Here is a 15328-nt window from a genome sequence, read left to right on the forward strand (position 1 = left end):
CAACGAATATGAAACCATCAGAAACATTTACAAAATTAAAATATGAAAAAGAGATTAATGTCAGAAAACCTAAGTTCAAAGTTGGTGATATCGTAAGAATATATAGATGGAAATCTCATTTTGAAAAGGATTATACTAAACGATGGACGAACGAACTTTTAAAAATTGTTGATGTAATAGATACGGTTCCTTGGACTTACAAGATATATGAATTTGAAGGAGAAGAGATTTTAGGTTCATTTTATTCACAGGAATTACAAAAGCAAAGAAAAATTGAATTTTTTTTTGACTCCGCCCACACAAGCTTCACCCACACAAACCCCACCCACACAAACCCCACCCACATAAACCCTCCCCACACAAACCCCACCCCACACAAGCTCCACACACAAACCTCGCTCCACCCACATTCATCATATTCACATAATTAGTGATTAGTCAATTAGTTAATTAGTTCCCCACACACAACATGTTTATTTAATTTAAAAAAATTGTCCACCCATCCATACAAGCTCCACCCGCACATTCACCCATCCACCCATCTACCTATCTATTCACCCATCCACATAAACCTCATCCACATAAACCTCATCCACATAAAACTCATCCACATAAACCCTGCCCACAGAAGTCCCCACCCACATAAACCCCTCCCATATAAACCCATCCCACAAAATCCCCAGCCACACAAGCCCCACCCACACAAGCCATTCCCATATAAACCACACCCACAGAAGTCCCCACCCACACAAACCCCACCCACATAATCCCCTCTGTTTGCCCCCACCTTTGACCCACCACCTCCCTCATCCCACTCCCCACCTTCCCCACACACACACGGGGAGGGGAGGCGGTGGGATGAGGGGGTGATGGGTCATTGGGGGGGGTGCACTTCCCCTCCCACCCCTAAATGTCCTTGATTTGCTTTTTGTAGTTAAGAATCAGATAATTGTCAGGAAAGCATTTATAATTCATCAACATTGTTAATATTAAATATTCAGTTGTAAAAACAGATGATATATCCAAGCAGTCTGCTTCAGACGTCTTGAGTGCCAGGTCAGATTCCTGCAGACGATTAACTTGTGCACTTGGTTCATCCAGACAGGTGTTTAAACTGAAAAATAAAAATAAAACGTGTCAAACCTCTAGAGAAATAGAGAGATAGACCGAGACAAGCAGAGAGAGACGTATTGGCAGATGGATAAATAGATAGACAGAGACAAGCAAATGGACAGACACTCACACAAACTCACACATTCACATGCGTATTTCTCACCTTGAAGTCGGGCCTTTTAAGATTAGAGGAGGTGTTAACAATGTTTCCCAGTCGGTAATTATTTCTCTCATTTCTCCCCTGAAAATCCGAATCTCTTGTACAAAATCAGACATCTCTGCCCAGACATCGTGTAATTCGGATAATTCATTTTCAACATCGGCGATCAACGATGTTGTTATTGGAGGCAATCTGTTGAAAAAAAAACAATATATATTAGTCATACAGTGATTTAATTAATAATTATCAGTTGTTTCACTGTGATTCTCAGAGGAAGAACACAAACAAACTTACCGATATTGTAATGGATTCTCTTCTTCAGACGAAAGATAGATCATGTTTCAATCGTTTCTCAATAGGACAAGATGAGAAAAATTATAAAGCTTTCAGACAAAGTTTACGACTGACGGCTCGTTTATAAAACAACTTGAGGAAGTGAAATTGCGTAATGTTGTAACGTCGAGAATTTTTTCAGGGCGTGTCCACACGGGGAAATGACATTTCAGGCAAGACAACTCAGCATGAGAAATGCGTGGGCGATTCATTCTCGAGCACTTATCCATTTTTAGCACAAAATGAAAATGCTTTGAATGATTTTTGATAAAACATACGTTTATTAGCCTGTTAGTGTTCTGATTTAAAATATAACCACGAGGCCTTGTCTCTCACAGAATACTTCCTCATCTTCATGGCACGAACTGAAAACACTTAAAAACCTTCCCCCATTCGTTGGTTCACCTTTGAGTGGAGTAAGAGTCAGAGGGGGAGAGAAAATAATTCTCCTCTTTTTGTTCTAATGGGTCTCGAGTCAAAGAGCTCTCCCTATACATTTGTATGGCAGAAAAAGGGATATCTTCAAAAATATAAAGATTCAAATGTTTTATTTTTAAATATTTTAGATGGGGATTATTGTGCAAAGAAAATTAAACTATTGAAGGAATTTGAGAATGAACAAATCTTTTTGGTTCAATGAGTGAGCTAAACAATATGCATTGGTTATTTGAAAAAGTGTCCCTTGGCTTACATGTTTCAGATATTTCTTTAGAATCACCTTTAACAAATCACATTACTACTTGCATTGGTTATTTGAAGAGTGCCCCAAGGTTAAAAGGGGAGACAAATAAAAAGGGGGTTTATTTTTTCGGGAAAAAAAATATGAATCGCTGAAAATCCCCCATTCACTTACATGGGGAAAAGTGAGCCAGAATCAGTATAGTCACCCTACTGTTGTTGTGGTGGTGTTGTTTTTTGTTGTGTTGTTGTTTTGGTGTTGTGTTGGTGTTGTGTTGTTGTTTTGGTGTTGCTGTTTTGTTGTTGTGTTGTCTTTGTTGTTGTTATGATTTGGCACAGGTTTTATGCCGGATGCCCTTCCTGACACAACCCTGGTCGGCTCTTACGACAGGGATATGGTACACCTATTCTAACCGGGGCATACACCGGGCCCAGTATACTGGTACTCACTTCGCCGACCTCGGAAGGATAACAGGCTGAGTCAACCTCCTGGTGTGTATTAATTCAAGCGACCAATGGGGCTTGAACTCAGGACCTTTTGGATCCCAAGCCGCTATCCTAACCACTACGCCAACACCAGGCTAAGAGAGAATTGTACCAGAGCAGAAGCAATGCATGCTGTGTAATATTTACTTCCACAACTCACTGTTAAAGGCCCTGTCACACCTTGACGATTTAGCCAATGTATGCCTGACATTTGCAAAATTGGGCTAAAACGCTGACACACGTCGAATATGTTATGGGTAACTTTGCATACGTTAAGAGCACGCTGGCATACGTCGTAGTTCGCCGAGCTGTTAGACAAATTTTCCATGCTTGAAATTTCCCGACTTATGCCAGTGTATGACTCACACGTTCCGCATAACGCTGGCATAAGTTGTAGGCACGTTACGCGATCGTTGACACACGTCGACACATTTTACTTGTAAGTTACTCATAAGTCAAAACACGTCGAGGTAATTTTTAGCATACCCGAAACTTATTTCTAACCTATGAGTAACGTGTTTTAGGCATGTTATGCGATTGTTAACACGCGTCGACACACGTTACTTGAAAGGTACTCGTAAGTCGAAACACGTCAATGTAATGGTTAGCGTCAGTGTTCCAGACTCCCTGTTTTTTTGTTTTTTTTCTTCGGTATGACGGTGATGTTGACACTTCGATTTCTAGTGCAGTTATAATATAATATAATTAAAAGGCTGCCACTCAACGATTTAAATCATAACCGCAATAGAAATCAAAGTGTCAACATGACGTCATACTGGAGAAAAAAAAACCCAGCGAGTCTAGAACACTGACGCTAACCATTACCTTGACGTGTTTCAACTTATGAGTAACGTAATGTCGACGTGTGTCAACGATCGCGTAGTGTGCCTACAACTTATGCCAGCGTATGCGGAATGTGTGTCATACGTCGAGAAATTTTCAACATGCTGAAAATTTCTCGACGTATGCCAGCGTGCTCTTAACGTATACAAAACTTACCCATAACGTATTCGATGTGTGCCAGCTCGGTTCGGAAAATTTTTCATACGTCGGCATACGCTGGCTAAAACGTCAAGGTGTGACAGCAGCTTCACACTTCGATGTCTAGTGTGGTTATGATTTGAATCGTCAAGCCGCAGCCTATGAATAGCCTATGCCACGTGATCGTCGGCGATACGCTGCGACGCGCTATGCATAAGTTAGACTATCGTTGGGCATAGGTTGTGAATGCCGACAACACGCTCAGCATTCGTTGGTATAAGTTATCTATATGTGATTAAAACGTTCTGTGTACGTTACTAATACTTTATGCATACGTCCAACACGTTATTATACGCCCAAAACTTTAAAAAAACATCAATAGTTCAGCGTATGCCAGCGTTTTACATACATTTTGAGACCTTGCCATACGCTGGCTAAAACGTCAAGGTGTGACAGCACCTTAACAGAGGGGCCAGCTGGCTGAACACAGCCTGTGAAAAACAGCATATTGGCAGATCAATGCCCTGCCTCCAAAGTACCAGCATGGTGGTTTGTAGTTAATGTGCAGAGAATAATCTTTTGTATGCAGGGTTGCATCATTGATTGAGGATGTGGCTGTGCTACTGCTTGCTGTGGTGCCCTCTGTAGGTGAGAACAGGAATTTGGAATTTGTTCATGGTGTTGGCGATGGCTCACCAACTCTTCATGAAGGATGCCTTGGCCTTTTTATTTGGTTGAATGCTGAAATTTCCACCACGCAATACAAAAATATGGTATTTTTTTTCAGACAAACCAAATAAAATGTCTGTATTGTTTACAAGGCAACAATAGGAACAAACAACAGATTGTTGATCAATGACACAGGCCATGATCGTGGCCAATAGCATGTTCCAGTGAGGCCACAATTTTGGCTAACAGCACTCACAGTTAACATCCACCAACTAATGCTCCTCGATGCTTCCAGTCTTGCGATACGGATGTGAGACTTTGACTCTGACAAAGGATCTGAGATGAAGACAACTCCTTTGGTACCAGGTCTCTTTGGAGAATCCTTGGCTATCGGTGTCAGACTGTATCCAACGAGCAGTTATTAAGAGAGACTCAAATGAGATTTGTTACCTGTATAGTCCATGAGCGTCAGCTGCGGCTGTATGGACATGTGGCTCGATTTTCTGACACTGATCCTGCTCACCAGATTCTCTCAGTGAAGGAGCCTCTGGAGTGGAGGAGGCCAAAAGGACAACCTTGTGCATTGTGGTTGCAGAAAGTTGATCAGCATCTCAAGGAGATGGGGAGGGGCCAGGCATCTGTTTGGGGAAGGCCAGACGGAGGCCCCTTGGAGTACCGGTGGAAAGTGGACACGACACGCTGCTCTGGCACATCCTCCCATACCTAACCTAACCTAATGTTGGCAGACGGATCAGCCGGTTTAAAGTGCATCCGAGGGATGGCTCACATGTTGATGAATCACACTGCATGTGAAACAGCAGGATGGTCGTTTATAGTTGTTGGGATTCAAACCCAGACGAGACAGTTTCAAGGCAAGCGTACATTCCCTTAAGCCATCCTGCCAGCCTGGTGGAATTGAACCCACATTAAAGAGCTTAAAGGAAAGTTCTTACTTCAAAGCACGTTTGAGTGCATCAGTGACCGATTCTTTCTTCGCCTTCTCGATGGCTTGGGCTTTGGATCGAAGGCCTTCGCTCACACCATACCCAACATCTTCATGGTACGCACCATTCTGCAATCGCACACCAGTTCAAATCCTCACAGCTCATCATGATGCATGTGTGGTCCTCATTATTCACATGCATAAAGCTTTTTGCCATATTTGTATACCGAATAAACAGATGGCCCATTTAATTTCCTCCATTGAAAATATTCAGGAGTAAACACTTGCAAATAATAATTTTTCATTCTGTTTCAAATAAATCAAGAGATTAAGTTAAAGGATCAACTTGTTGTCAGGGTGGGGGAGAAGGTAGCTGTCGAGAAATAGCACCAGAGGGTCTAACAATCCTAAAGGAACCAAAGCCTTTAAAGACACAACCAAGCATCACCTTGATCTCTGCTTTGACAAAGGCTGTCACTCCAATGCTGAATCTGCCATCAACCTCATCAATAAAGTCTGCGGAGGGATGAGGTGTGACAAACTGTCTGCATTCGTCTTTTTGATTCGGGAAAACCAATGGCAACACGTGACGCATCAAAAGGTCTCTTTACCAATGTTCTGGTAGGTGACCGAATGGGACCAGCCGTCAAACCCGAATATCTCGTTGGCCAAGGTCACGAGCTTGTGACCCTCGAGATAACTGAGCTGCAAATCACATCCATACATTAGGATGAGAATGAGGGTGAGAGATCCACAGGAGAACAAAAGAGAACTAAAAGCAAGACCCCAAGGCCAGGACCCGACCTTCTGACCACCCGCGCCTGGGCGCTGGGTGATGAACTCGGGTCCCAAGCGCTGACGCAGCGCATGATGGGTGGTCGTGAACTCTCGGGTCTTATATTCACTCTGCATGGAGCACACACGTGGATTAGCAAAACGTACGGAATAAATAGATGGCCCCTCACTGTTTATGATGTACTGTACTCTGACCCAATCCTCTCCCCCCACCACCCCAATCCCTCTTTGGCCTGCCACCCCCATATGTTCCATACACAATTGATATATCCCACAACCCCCGAACAAATGTATCTGTTTACCTTTCCGAAGCACCTTTCCCGCTCTTTGATTTTGTTTTCTCCCTCCACAGACATCATCACTCTGGAGGCGAACACGTTCAAAAAGTGATGATTCCAGGTCAGCACGAAAGCTCGCTGTGGGTGTTATACACGCAGGTATGATCCACGTATGACGGGCAGTTTGTGTGTACGAATCGTGCACGGAAAAAATACAACTTCAGCGCGCCAGGCCCGTTATCCTCGTGACATCATCGCGAGTTTGGCGGGAAACGGTCTCCATCGCGATTCACCGTCGGATAACACGGAGGTTGTTCATGTTTCTCTGGTATTGTTTTGTTCACCGGGTAAAGAGACTAAAACAAGAGTTAGCCTGACTGAATATTGAGCTAAGATACCTCGTTGAGTGCAGCATAGTTTAGAGTTCAAGGTAATTATTTAACCCCTCGTCATGTCTTGAAATCCCCATGATTGTTAATCTGATATGATGATTCTGATTTCAACCCGTAATATGGCGCAATAAACTCTAATATTAAAATTACTTATATCGTAGCGGAAGACATTCTCCTTTTCCCTTACAAAATCATCCCGTTGATGTAAATATGGCATTTGTGAGGAAAATGACGTCATGCATGTCAGTGTGACGTAGTGTTTAACCTGGAAGAAAAGACGTCCGAGACGTTCGGAAGACGAGAAGAAAAGACGTCCGATTGCGAGTCAATTATTTATTAAACCACAGCAGTAAATCCTCTCAAAACCATGCATCCATCCATCCATCCATCCACTGGGACCATACTCTGTGTCGAGCGTTGGTGCTGCTTAAGCAGTCTCCTTGGCTATTGGGTACGATCCTCGACGGGTCGCCACTCTGACACAGTGTACCAGCAAGGTCGCACTTGTTTTGCCGACCTCGGAAGGATGACAGGCTGAGTCAACCCCACCTGGTATTAATTCAAACAGCTAGTTGGGATTTGAACTCAGGATCAACAAATCCCAAGCCCACTACTCTTGGGTCCCAAGACTTAAATCATTAACCGAAACAACTCTCTTACTTGCACGTTAGTTTCCTCCACTCCTTTCCTGATCATTTATTCCGTTGATTGTTTCATTCAATCAGTTCACCAGTGATTTACCCTCAATCACCTCACTTTTGCATCTAAATAATTAAAAACAGGATACAAAGCTCAGTCACTTGTATATTACAGTAGAAATGCTTGTGTGTGAATATGCAGTGTTGACTCATGCAGTACAAGGCTATTGCGGTTTTCGGAACCGAATGCATCCAACATAAAATGGTCCCAAGACAGTTATTCCATTAATACACGTGCAGATAGTCCCTTCCCTTTTGTCTAGCGGGACAACAGGGGTGTGCGTTGCGAGGATCTCATAGCTCGGTTTGCTTACATCATTCCTTCTTCATTTCATTTCTAACTTCATTCCTACTCTTCTTTTCTGATTATTCCTGAGGTAAATCTGAGCCACGTGCGCCCTGCGCTGAGAGATGGGTCCTCAGCAAAGGGCCAGCAGGCATGACACCCACAAACCTCCGTAGAAAACACCGCCTGCCAAACGCACACACAGCAGTAATTTACACTCAGTAAGTATTTACACTCAGCAGTAATGGTGTTTTCCACAACACAGGAAACACACCGAGCACGATGCCCACAAGGCACGGAACACGTACCGAGGTCGATAACAGAAAGGCAACCCCACGCCACGTTGCACGGAATGCGAGTGTGCAAGGCGCAAGCGGCGCGTTCCTTTCAACCCATTTCTGGACTAATATCGATCGGGTTTCGTCCCGCGCACACGATAGCAGAATCGGGCAAACGCGAGCTCTGGCCACGTCATAAACAATTACATATATAAATGACAACTAATATTATAAATCTTGTGGGTAAATCTGCGTCTGGAAAAAACTTTCATAAATCAAGGTTCTTTTCTAGTACAAATGAGAATATTGTAAATTTACTTTAAAAACACCCCATGATACACCTTGTATCAACAACAACGAGAGCAATATGACCTGGCGAAGTAAAAGGTGAAGATTATCACTACATTTCAGTGGAGGAACATATGCAACTGAGGAATGAAGGCCAAATATTTGAGGAGGTTTCTCTTGGTACAACAAAATATTCACATTGTAAGGGTGAGTTAAAGAAAATAAAATCTGGTGGTCTTGGGATATTAGAAACCAATCCAGCAGGAATGAGACAAATTATTAAACATCTGAATGGGGTTAAGATTTTATCATTCGGTTTTGATGTTGATCAAGAAACTCAACGCAGACGTATGAAAAACAGAGATACAAGTATTATTTAAGAAGAAATTACAACTCATATTAATGTTTATAAAGAATTTGATGAAATATTTAAAGAAAAGGATTTCTTTGAACACATCTACTTGGATGATGAAGAAAAGGAAAATTTCCATGTTGATCTTTACAATTCATTAAATGATATTTTCCAATAAATAAATGGATGCGAAAGAAAGAGCAAGAAGATTTAAGGAACATCAAGAGTTGGTTTCAAAAGTTGTAAAACAACAGGAAGACAAAAAGAAGAAACGCAGACAGAAACTAACGGGTGAAGAAGCATTTGAAGGAAAACAAGATAAATTTTTTAAACCACTTTAAAAAACTTCCCAAGAAATTTTTTTTGATGTTTCCACAGTTCCCACAATAGAATATACTCCTCAAAAACTTCAAATGTTAAAAGATTTCTGTCAAATGATGGAGGAAGAATAATAGCATATTGCAGAATTAGAATATGATGATGAAGGATTATTTCAACAACTGGAAGAGATTAATCAACCCCCTGATTATATTGTGAATGCTCTTCAAAAGAATGAATATTCAGCGGAATCAAAAACCGAAGCAGGACTCATTCCAACAAAACAACCAGCAATATTTCATCTTGTTCAAGAAAAGGTATTGATATTTAATGATGAATTAAGGTTCTTGAGTTCTGTTCAACCTCCTGTTAAACTTACTCTGAGATTAATGTTTCTTCTCAGAAAAAATGGAAGACAAGGTTCAACTGTGAGGGATGAATCAAAGTATATTGATAAACCATTGATATGAAAAATAATGATGATAGAGTATATATTGATCTGCTGGACTCTGTTAATTATAGGGTTAGTCTTTCTGGTAAAAGTAGGAAGAATGAGAAGGAGAAACACAGTATTCAGGCTTTAAGTATCCTTGGTTCAGGTGTGGGTTTTCTTCCAAATGACCCATCACAATTAGTTAATCGACTGTTATTGTTGTTGGGTAGTAAGAAGGCTGGAAATAACAATTGTTTTAATGAAGCATCAGCCATTTTAAACCAGTTGATGAACATGAACATAATTAATAAATACCAATATAAAGACATTTTATCTCATATTAAATAAGATGAGAAGCACAATCCTTAGTTTCAATTTCACAACAAACGACCACACATCTTCATTCCCATACCCACTACAACTTGACACAACAAAATAATATGAGGCATCTTTATTGTCCATGGAAACTTATAATACCTTATTTAATATAAACGAGAAAAATAGCAAGTTTAGTTTTAATCCGGGAAGTGGATACAAAACGATAACAGTTTCACCCGGAGCATATGAGATTTCTCAAATATCTTCCGAAATTGTTCGTCTTATGAAAAAACAGGGTGATGAACTAAAAAATATTGTTCTAGATATTCAAAAACATACTTCAAAATCAACCATTAAACTTAAAAATAACTATAAGGTTGATTTTACAATTGATAAATAATTCATTGAGTGAGTTATTGGGTTTCTCCTCAAAAAAGATTGAAACTAATGGGACGTTTTACAGTGATAATGTCATTCAAATATCCTCAGGAATAAATTTGGTATTAATTCACTGTGATTTGATTGATGGTGCTTATAATGATGGAAGAAGAACAAATACAATATTTTCATTCAGCGCATACTCAACCCCAATTGGTTATAAATTCAATATGGAACCCAAAAATCTGGTTTATCTCCCTGTGTCAGGAAAAACCATATACAGAGTAAAGTTTAGGATAACCGACCAATATAATCGTATGATTTCTTTTAATGGAGAAGTTATATCCATCAGAATTCACCTACGTGAAGTTTTTCCAATAAATAAATACGATGGTTATTGTGAGGAAACACGAGTTGGGAAAATATAAAATAATTACAGGGGATGGGATGTTCCTTTCCCTTTTCTAGAGGATACTCTAAACCTAAGAGACAAAGGGGTGTCGGATATCAATTTAGAGGAGATGGGATAATTGATACTCGAATGGGTATAGGTTCAACTATTCTTAAACATAAAGACCGAATTGGTTCAACTGCTTCTGCTGTGGGAAATGTAGCAGGTGCTATAAAGAGTATAAAAGATGCCCAAAAGGAATCTCAGAAATTACCAGCAATAAAAGAAATTAAAAAAGGCAAAACTCAGTTGTCTACCCAAGAACGACAGAAAATAATTAAAATACTTGGGTCAGGGTTTCAAAAGTTTTAACATCTTTTTTCATAAATAAATACAAGTATGGAAGCAATTGATAGCATCTATGATTTGGATGATACCATTGTCATCTCAAACTCCACTAAAAAAGAAGATTACTTCAAGGTAAATGCAATAACTGGAACAGACTGGAATGCAAATCGTACAAAAAGTTTTGAAATAAATAATCAACAAACTTATTTGAATATATCCGAAAGTTTCTTGTTGTGTGAATTTAAATTTACTAAGGCTGGGAATAACACAAACGCTGCACTCGTAAATGATTTCTTCTGGAAAATGTTTGATAGTGTTCGTTTATACATTGGGACACAAGAAGTTGAAGCGGTTGATTATGTCTCTGCTGTATCTGAAATGATGAAATTTACACGATATACATTCTGTGATAGAATGGGAAAGGGGGCTGTCGAAGGTTTTATTCATGATATGTCAACGGGAACAAACACATACGCTGGATATAGTCAAAGGAAAGGAATGTGTAATGATGATGCAAAAGCAGTTAATAGTTTTACTGTGGCAGTTCTTCTTAAAGGTATATTTGGATTTTGTGATCATGATGAAGTTCTGTATGGTCTTAAAATTAGATTTCAACTACAAAGGAATGATGATGAAAATAGATTACTTTTTAGTGTTGCTCGTGCTTTTGGTGCTCAGAATAAATTTGTAATTGATGAAATGAGTTGGTGTATTAGTGAATATACTCCAAATCTTAAAACAGAAGAGATGTTGAAAAGAAGACTTAACTCAAAGAAACCACTTAATGTATCATACCTTAAAAGAATATGTCAACACGTTAAACTGAATCAAACCACTTGCACGTGGAATTTGGGTGTTCTGGAAGGAAAGCCACGATATCTGTGGATCATTTTTTAAAAACCAGATGGTGATACTGCTATTGATAAGAATAATGCATTGAGTGATAATGCTAAGGTGAAACAACTTCGTGTTTCTCCAGATGGAACATTTTATCCACGAGATAGATTGGAAATTAATTGGGGAAAAAATGATTGTGCTGAAGCATGCAAGTCTTACCAAAAGGTGTGTGAAAGTAATGGAAATAAAGAACCTATTTTCGATATGACAGCATTTAAAAGTTTGTATACAATCTATGCGTTTGACCTGAGTGCTCAAAAGGAAACTATAAAGTCTAATCGAGTGGATACTTCCCTATACATTGAAAGAGGAGAGAGTGAAGAAGTTCATGCATATTGTTTATTTTTGGAAGAATCAGAATTACAGATTAATACAGATCATGGTGTTATGATTAGTCTCACATAATTTTTTGTTAAATAAATGAGTGGCAAAGTACCAACTGGGGTATATGTTCATCAAATCAATCTTCATAAACTATCATCTTGTGTTCAAAATGAAAAGCCTTGTATTTTTAACGTTAATACAATTCAGAGAAAAGGAGCAGCAAGAATTGATGTTTTGCTCACAAGAGAACAGGTTAAAATCTTGAACGATACTGGCTCACTTTAAATTAAAATGTCAAAACCAATGTTGAAAAAATATTCAATAAGAGAGACGAGTGGAGGAATTCTCCCATTTCTAATTCCTTTATTTGCTGGTTTAAGTGCGGTTGGAGCACTGACGGGTGGTATTTCAACAGCGGTGAAAGCTTCCAACGAAAGGAAGGCTCAACTCCGGGCTCAAAAAGAATTGGAAAGACATAACAAAGAGTTGGAGAAACAAATTAGTGGAAGTGGTGTAAATGTAGATTTTGATGAAAAACTTGAAAGTCTGCCTGATAAAGCGAGATTGTTCGTTGGAGATATGCTTTCTTCAATTGCACAAGCAGGTGTAAAATTAACTAAAAGGGGTAATGGATTATATATTTCTTATCAATAAATGAGCATTGATGAGTGGTTTAAAGAATTTGGAAAGAATACAACATCAAATTTACAACTGGTCAAATATTGTAAGAAATTAAAAATTCATAATGTGGTTGTTTGTATGAGAGATGAATTTACAAATGTGCCGAAACATACAAAGAATATTATTATGGACTTCGAAGATAATAATGGGAACGGTTCTCATTGGGTTTGTATTTTTAATAGTCAAGACAAATATTATTTTGATAGTTTTGGTCTTCCACCACCTGTTGAAGTCATAAAATTCTTCCAGAATAGTGTTAATCAAACATTTCAAGTCCAAAAATTAAATTCCAAGTGTTGTGGTCAATTATGTCTATATGTGTTATTTCAACTCAACAAAAATAAAAAAAGTTTATGACATTATTTTTAATCTAATATAAATGACATGTTCGTAAAGATGCTTCTATCTTTGGTGTATCCCAAGAACTGGATATTGATTTATCAAATTATTACACAAAGGCACAGGCTGAACAACAGAAATATAGTATAACAAAAAATATTAATATGAAAAATGCTTATAAATTAATAAATTATCCAAGCCCGACTGACGCGAATGACTTGGTGAGATTAAGTGATTTATCACAATATATATCCTGAAATAAAACGGCCGTGTATTCCAAAGATACAGAAGTGTTGATTTTATCTCCAGGTCATACCGAATTCACAGTTCCAATTAAAATAATTTTTGTTATATAGAAGGGCGTATCGTTTTATGAGAATCGAACAATGGGGGTATGATATGAATGACTTAGGGTATAGTTGGTCATTTAAAATTGACGTAGAAGACCTGGAACAATTAAATCAGTCTCGTAAGGAAGAATATTATCCACTTGGTATGGAGAATGAGTTTTGTGGAGCCACGATTCGTAAACAACAAATAAAAGAATTTAATAAGGGTAAATATAATAATGGTTTTGCCCGAGTTTATATAATGAAAACAGAAAAAAACAGGATTATAGATAATAAGTTAGGAAATACAAAATGATTTAACTGTGGGAAGATGGGGAGGTGTTTCGTGTCATAATATTATTCTGTCATATATTTCTAATACATAAATGACAGCAAGAAGGCTTCAAGAAAATTATCATTTCTGTGTCCAAGCATACCTTCAAGAAAAAGGTATTTGGTATTTTAATAAATATGTTCTACAACATAAGAATGATGCATTTTCAATAAAAGATTGGCTTTATATTGATGTTGTTAAACCGACAACTTGAGATTTAATTAAAATGTTAAATAATGAAAAAATTATGAAGTTAAGAAAATGTAAGGCTCTGAGAAATTCAGAATAAATTTTATTGGCTTCCTGTTGTAAAAAAATTATTTTTGAAAGAGGAATAACAAGAAATCCTGATGAATATATGTATGATATTCTATGGGGTGGAAGTGATTCAAGGATAGTAAGGGATGAGGAAGGAGTTGAAGAAACTGAGACAGAAGAAGAGAGGGAAGAGGAGGTAAAGGAGAAGATAGAGGGAGGAAAGGGAGAAGAGAGAGAAGGAGAGAGAGAAGAGAGAGGGAGGAGAGGGAGGAGAGGGAGGAAAGAGAATAAATAAATATGAAAATATGGAAACCAGTGAGATTAAAAAAAGATTGGGTGTATTTCAGAAAATAAATAAATCTCAACGTACCGAGGAGGAAAACAAAGAATTGACAAGTCTACTAGAAATATTTTCGACAAGACTATTGACATCGTTTTCAAGGGAAAGATATTGACGTTAATTAAAGTTTTTCATTATTTTCTTAAATAAATGGAGGAGAGAGTGAAGACATTTCTGAGGATTCTTTATGTTTGAAAAATTAAGATTCAAATGTGCATGTTGCAAACTAAAAAGGTTTTTGCACTCTGTCGGAATTTTTCTCATAAATAAGTGAGTTATTGTGTCAAATGTAAAAAGAAAACTCACACTAAAAATATCTCATATTTTAAAAGTAAAAATAATAGGGTGATACAAAAAGGTACATGTTCGGTGTGTGGTTCAAAAAAGAGTGAATTTAACTCCAAACACAAACGTGGAGGAGATATACAAAAGTTTTTATCAGGAAGTAAATTTACAACCACTGGAATACCAGGAGAATTACATCTACCAGGGTATTCTTTCTGTGGTCCAGGCACAAACTTGGATAAAAGTTTGATGAGGCAGACAATCCTAAACCATGGAGTAAACCCATCAATAGGGTTGATGAAGTGTGCATGAGGCACGATATTGATTATGGGAATACCACAACTTTGGAAGAAAAGCATGAAGCTGATAGAGAAATGTTGTATAATTTGTCTCTGATACAAAATCCAACCATGAGAGAAAAAGTTGATAGTTTCATCATGAAGAATATGATCAGTACTAAACTGAAACTTGGGCTTGGAAATTCAAAAAACTTATAGGCTCCAATGATGTCATTAAGACTGAAGAACAATTAGCTGATGAATTACATAAACCAATATTTACAAAGTTTCATAGAAGGAAGGTTTACTCCAAGTAAGTTGATTTTATCTGGTCTGCTGATTTGATT

At 38.3% G+C, this 15328-nt stretch overlaps 1 protein-coding gene and 1 long non-coding RNA gene across 2 annotated transcripts in view; both read right to left on the reverse strand.

Moving 5' to 3' along the window:
• Nucleotides 1-10889, reverse strand: part of RAD52 (RAD52 DNA repair protein) — a 37595-nt gene extending 26706 nt beyond the window's left edge. The window contains exons 1-5 of the mRNA XM_085895779.1: nt 6461-10889; nt 6168-6269; nt 5975-6068; nt 5812-5879; nt 5374-5492 (exon numbers count right to left, since the gene is read on the reverse strand). Of these exons, the coding sequence (XP_085751905.1) occupies nt 5374-5492; nt 5812-5879; nt 5975-6068; nt 6168-6269; nt 6461-6517 (440 nt within the window). The 5' untranslated portion in view covers nt 6518-10889. The remainder of the gene's footprint in view (nt 1-5373; nt 5493-5811; nt 5880-5974; nt 6069-6167; nt 6270-6460) is intronic.
• Nucleotides 876-1610, reverse strand: LOC147020454 (uncharacterized). Its single transcript, XR_015061841.1, has 3 exons — nt 1568-1610; nt 1277-1465; nt 876-1114 (listed from the first exon to the last, which is right to left on the reverse strand). It is a non-coding gene; the product is annotated as an uncharacterized LOC147020454 (long non-coding RNA).
• Nucleotides 10890-15328: the final 4439 nt, after the last annotated feature.

Source organism: Eptatretus burgeri, chromosome 9 (assembly GCF_056783735.1).
Source record: "Eptatretus burgeri isolate ZD-2024b chromosome 9, Ebu_testis_v1, whole genome shotgun sequence".
Classification (NCBI taxonomy): Eukaryota; Metazoa; Chordata; class Myxini; order Myxiniformes; family Myxinidae; genus Eptatretus; species Eptatretus burgeri.